Source organism: Otolemur garnettii, unplaced genomic scaffold, assembly GCF_000181295.1.
Source record: "Otolemur garnettii isolate 467f Iridium unplaced genomic scaffold, OtoGar3 scaffold00014, whole genome shotgun sequence".
Lineage (NCBI taxonomy): Eukaryota > Metazoa > Chordata > Mammalia > Primates > Galagidae > Otolemur > Otolemur garnettii.
In genome coordinates, this window is record NW_003852409.1 from 15,039,664 (window position 1) to 15,045,753 (window position 6,090).

Sequence of the window (6,090 nt, forward strand, 5' to 3'; positions counted from 1 at the left end):
TCATTGTTGTTTGGCGGGTCCGGGCTGGGGATTCGAACCCGCCACCTTAGGTGTACGTGGCTGGCGCCCCAGCCGGTTGAGCTATAGGCGCCGAGCCCAGGCTGGGAGTTTTAACATACTGATGGCATTTGATGAGCTTACTAAGGAGTAGATAGAGTAGGGGTAGAGAAGGACAGCCCCATATCCTGGCGTGCCCTTTTTAAAATTTATTTCATTTTTTTGAGACAAAGTCTCACTTTGTTGCCCCCGTACAGAGCCATGGCATCATAGCTCACAGCAAACTCAGATGTTTAGGCTCAAGTGATTCTCTTGCCTCAGCCTCCTGAACAGCTGGGACTACAGGTGCCCGCCACAACACTGGCACTTTTTAGAAACGGGGGTCTCATTCTCTAGCTGGTCCCGAACTCCTGAGCTTAGGCAATCACTTGCCTTGGCCTCCCAGAGTGCTAGGATTAGAGGCGTGAGCCACTGCGCCTGGCCAAGGGGCACTCTATTATTAATTTGGAGAAAAGAAGCTAGCAAAAGAGTCTGAAGAGGACCAATCAGTAAGGAGACGCACAAGCTAATGGGAGCCAAAGGAAGAAAGGATACTAAGGAGGGAGAGTGCTTATTCTGTAAATAGTTCCCATAGGCAAGCAAGATTAAGAATCAACCACAGGGGCGGTGTCTGTGGCTCAAAGGAGTAGGGCACTGGCACCATATGCTGGACGTAGCGGGTTCAAACCCCACCCCGGCCAAAAACTGCCAAAAAAATAGAATCAACCACAGGAATCACAATGTGAGGGACATCTGTAACTTTGACAAAAGCAGTCTGGTGGTGCGGCAGCAGTGCAAAAGCCTGAGGTGAAGGTTCAAGGAAGAATGGAGAGAGACTGCAGACGGTGAGTGTAGATAACCCTTTTTGGATTTTGTCAGAAAAATGACAGAAATGAAATGGACCTATATTTGCATGGAAATGAAGTCTAGAGAGGGTTGGTTTGTGTTGTTTTCCTTCTTAAGATGGGAAAAAGGAGAATGTTGATATTCTGAATATAAGGACCAAGTAGGCAGGTAGATACTGATAAGGCAGCAGAGAGAGGGAAGAGTGGGTGGAATGACAGTCTCAAGAGGCAAAAGGGGGCTCGGCGCCTATAGCTTAACCGGCTAAGGCGCCAGCCACGTACACCTAAGGTTGCCGGTTCGAATCCCCAGCCTGGATCCGCCAAACAACAATGATGGCTGCAACCAAAAAATAGCCGGGCGTTGTGGCGGGCGCCTGTGGTCCCAGCTACTTGGGAGGTGGAGGCAGGAGACTCGCTTGAGCCCAGGAGTTGGAGGTTGCTGTGAGCTGTAATGCCACAGCACTCTACCCAGGGGGACAGCTTGAGGCTCTGTCTCCAAAAAAAAAAAAACAAAGAGGCAAAAGGGAACGGGGTCCAGTGTGCAACTGGAGGGGGCAGCTTTGGAGCACCTTACCTCCAACACCCATTTCAGCAAGTCCTTCAGAGCTTTTTGGCGGGCTTCTCCTTGCCAGCGGGTGGCAAGGAACCCCTCCATGTGGAGTTCTTGGTAGATAACAACCTCTGGGCTTGGGCCTATGAAGAGAAGAACAGATTAGGGTGATAGGGTCTACGTAGGTGGCCACAGTGGAAACACAAGCAGTACAGGTGACTGCCACTGTTCTCCTGTTGCTTCCCTTCTGTGTCTGTCACTGCTTGCTGGTCCATGGGACTAATCCACAGGCACCGTGGGGAAGGCAGAATAACACGCTGAAGATGTGAAGCGGTAACTGTGTTACCCTATGTGCCAAGATGGACTTTGCAAATATTAAGAACCTTGTGATGGGGAGATTATTCTGTATCATAATGATAGACCCAACATAACTGCAAGAGTCCTTGTGAGGGAAAGAAGGACACAGGAAGGTTAGAAAAGAAGGTTAGAGTTAAGAAAAAAATATGCGGATGGGCAGTGTTTGGGCTTGTAATTCCAGCTACTTCTGAGGCTAAGGAGAGAGGACTGCTTTTTTCAAGACAGAGTCTCACTTTGTCAGCCTTGGTAGAGTACCTTGGCATTGTAGCTCACAGCAACCTCAAACTCCTGGGCTAAATTGATTGTCTTGCCTCAGCCTCCCAAGTAGTTTGTGTCTGCCACAATGCCCGGCTATTTTTAGAGATGAGGTCTCGCTCTGGCTCAGGCTAGTCTTGAACCTGTGAGCTCAGGCAATCTATCCATTTTGGCTTCCCAAGTGTTGGGAGTACAGGTGTGAGCTATCACGCCCGGCGAGCAGACTACTTGAGCCCAAAAGTTTGAGGCTAGCTTGGGTAACACAGAAAAACCCTATTTCTTTTCTTTTTTTTTTTTTTAAGACAGAGCCTCAAGCTATCCTCCTGGGTAGAGTGCCGTAGCATCATAGCTCACAGCAACCTCCAGCTCCTGGGCTCAAGCGAGTCTCCTGCCTCCGCCTCCCAAGTAGCTGGGACCACAGGCACCCGCCACAACGCCTGGCTATTTTTTGGTTGCAGCCGTCATTGTTGTTTGGCAGGGCGGGCTGGATTTAAACCTGCCACTTTAGGTGTATGTGGCTGGCGCCGAGCCATGCTGCTGGCTTTGAAGATAGAGGGATAGAGGAAGGGCCACATGCCAAGGATTCCAGGAAGCTTGGGTGAAGCTGGAAAAGGCAAAGACACAGGTTCTCTCCTAGAGCCTCCAGAAGGAATGTGGCACTGCCAGCCCATTTTAATTTTGACATTTAGAACTGTAAGAATAAATTTGTTGGGGCAGGCACATTGGCTTACACCTATAGTCATAGCACTCTAGGAGGTCAAGGTGGGAGAATTGCTTGAGGCCAAGAGTTCAAGACCAGCCTGGCAATAGCTAAGACCCTGTCTGTACAAAAAATAAAAATAAAACCATTAGTCGGGTATGATAGTCCATGTCTATAGCCCCAGCTACTTAGGAGGCTGAGGCCAAAGGATCCTTGAGCCCAGGAGTTGGAGGGTGCAGTGAGCCAATGATGATGCCACTGCACTCTAGCCCAGGCAGCAAAATAAGACTTTGTCACAAAAAACCAAAGAGAATAAATATGTGTTGTTTAAGCCACTAATTTTGTGGTAATTTGTTATGGTGGCAATAGGAAACTGATATACACTTGAATCCTTGCACAGCCCAGGCAGGCCCAGAGCGTTCATCCCTTATGTGCCAGAACCAAGGCCTACTGAAAACTTCCCAAACAGTTCTATGGAACTGAAATAATGTACGAAAATTTTCTGCACTTCTCAAGAATGAATATCCTGTACTCTGGGAAACCAAGGCTGGGCAGATCACCTAAGCCCACAGGTTCGAGACCAGCCTGAGCAAGAGCAAGACCCCATCTCTAAAAATAGCTGGGCGTTGTGGGGGGCGCCTGTAGTCTCAGCTACTTGGGAGGCTGAGGCAAGAGAATTGCTTGAGCCCCTTCGTTCTGTTCTCAGAGGAGTTGCAGAAAAACTAGTGTGCACCCCAGGCCAAAAGCCAGTGAGAGAGAGCAGATCAGGAGACGGGCAGGTCCCACACCTGCTCCTGCCCTGTAATTTCAGGATGCCAAGAGTCAGCCGGAACAGCAGATGTCAGGCTTTAGTCTGTATCAGAATCAAATGGAGGGCTTCTGAAAAGAGATTGGTCAGACCTTCCCTCATTTCTCACTGTGGATCTGGGTCAGGCTCTAAGTAAGAATTTGCCTGCCTTCCTTCCCTCCTTCCTTCCTTCCTTCCTTAGAATGGACCCAAAAGAAACTGATGCTAACACAAGTGAGACATCTAAATGCTAGTTTTATCTTGCAGAAAGAGTGCTCCATCAAGTCCCACATAACCATATATATATATATATATTTTTTTTTTTTTAAGGATTAGAACCTTCATTTCCTTATCTTTAAAGAAGGTGAAATGCTATTCTGGGGCTTCTCCATCTTGGTGGGAATGTTGATTTCTTTATGGAGAGCAAAAAACCAATCATGGCATTAAAGCTGGTGGAAGTTTTAAGACAAAAAAAAAAAGCTGGTGGAAGTAATTACTTGCCTCTGAACTAAATGATGTTAGAATTTCTGGGGATCTGCATCAGAGCAGAATCCCATCTAATTAAAATGTAATGGACAAGTGTAGCTGACATCTCAAAGACCTATCAGAGCAGACGAACTTCTAAAGAATTGCTAATTGCTAAAAAGACTAGATCAAGTTACAGTATCCAAAATACTTAGCTATGCCTAATTGGACTATGGTTAAGAAAGTGCATTCTGGCTTGGTGCCTGTGGCTCAAGTGGCTAAGGCACCAGCCACATACACCTGACATGGCAGATTCGAATCCAGCCCGGGCCCGCCAAACAACAATGATAGCTGCAACCAAAAAATAGCTGGGTGTTGTGGGGGGCACCTGTAGTCCCAGCTACTTGGGAGGCGGAGGCAGGAGAAGCACTTGAGCCCAGGAGGTTGCTGCGAGCAGTGATGCCACATCACTCTACCCAGGGCGACAGCTTGTGGCTCTGTCTCAAAAAAAAAAAAAAAAAAGTGCATCCTGGAGCTTTGCTGAATTGGCAGGCAGATGATTTGCATTGATTAGAAAAATATGGGAAGAAAAAGGCCTTTACAATAAGATTGCCAAGAAATCTGGAGTTTCCTTTTTGGTGAAGAGAAGAGTTATTTGATTTTTCACAGCCCAAGAGGGAACCAACAAGTAGTTCCTCCTCAGTCCTTTCCTCTCTAGGCAGCCCACCTGCCTTGGTGCAGTCATGGTGTCGTTAACTAGGGGGGCCAGGAGGCTTCATTCCCATCAGTCAAGCTCATTACAGATGGAATAACCAGTTGATTTACGGTTGCCTTGATCCTGATTATGGTCTGGAGTATTCTTTTTTATTCTTTCTCCTTTTTATGGACCAGGGGTAAATCTGAAATCTGAAAGTATAGGATCCTTATAACAGAAAGGGACTCTGTATTAGTTCACAAGAGTGATCTGTGTTTTGAGTCTGTCACTACCAGGATTTAAAGAGTCCCTAGCCCTCTCTGCTGCTTTACTCCCATTCACAAAATAAGAGGCCTGTACCAAATATTTCATAGGATTGGGATTTATATATATACATACATATATATTTATGTATCTATCGGTCTATCTATCTATCTATATTATTTATTTATTTATTTTTGAGACAGAATCTCAAGCTGTAGCCCTGGGTAGAGTGCCATGGCATCATAACTCACAGCAACCTCTGACCTCCAACTCAGGCTCAAGTGATCCTGTTGCCTCAGTTATTCTATTTTTAGTAGAGACAGGCTCTTTCTTTTGCTCAGGCTGGTATCTTGGCCTGGGACTTATACTTTTATTTAAAATATCATCATAGCTCACAGCAACCTCAAACTTTTGGGCTTGAGCAATCCTCCTGCCTCAGCCTCCTGAGTAGCTAAGACTATAGGCACCTGCCATTATACCCAGCTAGTTTTTCTATTTTTAGCAGAGATGGGTATCACTCTTCCTCAGCCTGGTCTTGAACTCCTGGGCCCAAGCAATCACAGACCTCAGCCTCCCAGAGTGCTAGGCTTACAGGCATGAGCCACTGTGCCTGGCCTAGGATTGGGACTTAATGAACATAGTTCTCAGTCGATACTGTTTTTGGACCTCTGTGAGTGTGGGAGGGGTCAGTGACAATTGTCAGCCTAATAGGGCCATGGTGCCCTGCAGCTCTAGGAAGCACACTGCCCAAGGCTGTTTGAAGGATACAGCAATCTGCCCTTCCCTTCACCCACAGCAAGTCACCCTCCACCTGTCCCCATACCTCCAAAAATATTCCTAATATCCTGAAGATCCTTAATATTTACTAACCAGACTAAGGTGTTCTGTTGCTAAATCAAGTCATGGCTGTGTTTTTACCTTGGCAGAAAATAACAAGTGAAAACTGAATTTTTTTTTTTTGAGATAGAGCCTCAAGCTGTCACCCTGGGTAGAGTGCCGTGGCATCACAGCTCACAGCAACCTCCAACTCCTGGGCTCAAGTGAGTCTCCTGCCTCTGACTCCCAAGTAGCTGGGACTACAGGTGCCCACCACAATACCCGGGCTATTTTTTGGTTGCGCTGTCATTGTTGTTTGGC

At 46.9% G+C, this 6,090-nt stretch overlaps 1 protein-coding gene across 1 annotated transcript in view; it reads right to left on the reverse strand.

Annotated features, from left to right (window-relative positions):
- The window catches only part of PTGR1 (prostaglandin reductase 1), a 26,766-nt gene that overhangs the window by 5,310 nt on the left and 15,366 nt on the right, over positions 1-6,090 (reverse strand). The window contains exon 9 of the mRNA XM_003785219.3: positions 1,456-1,574. Within this exon, the coding sequence (XP_003785267.1) occupies positions 1,456-1,574 (119 nt within the window). The remainder of the gene's footprint in view (positions 1-1,455; positions 1,575-6,090) is intronic.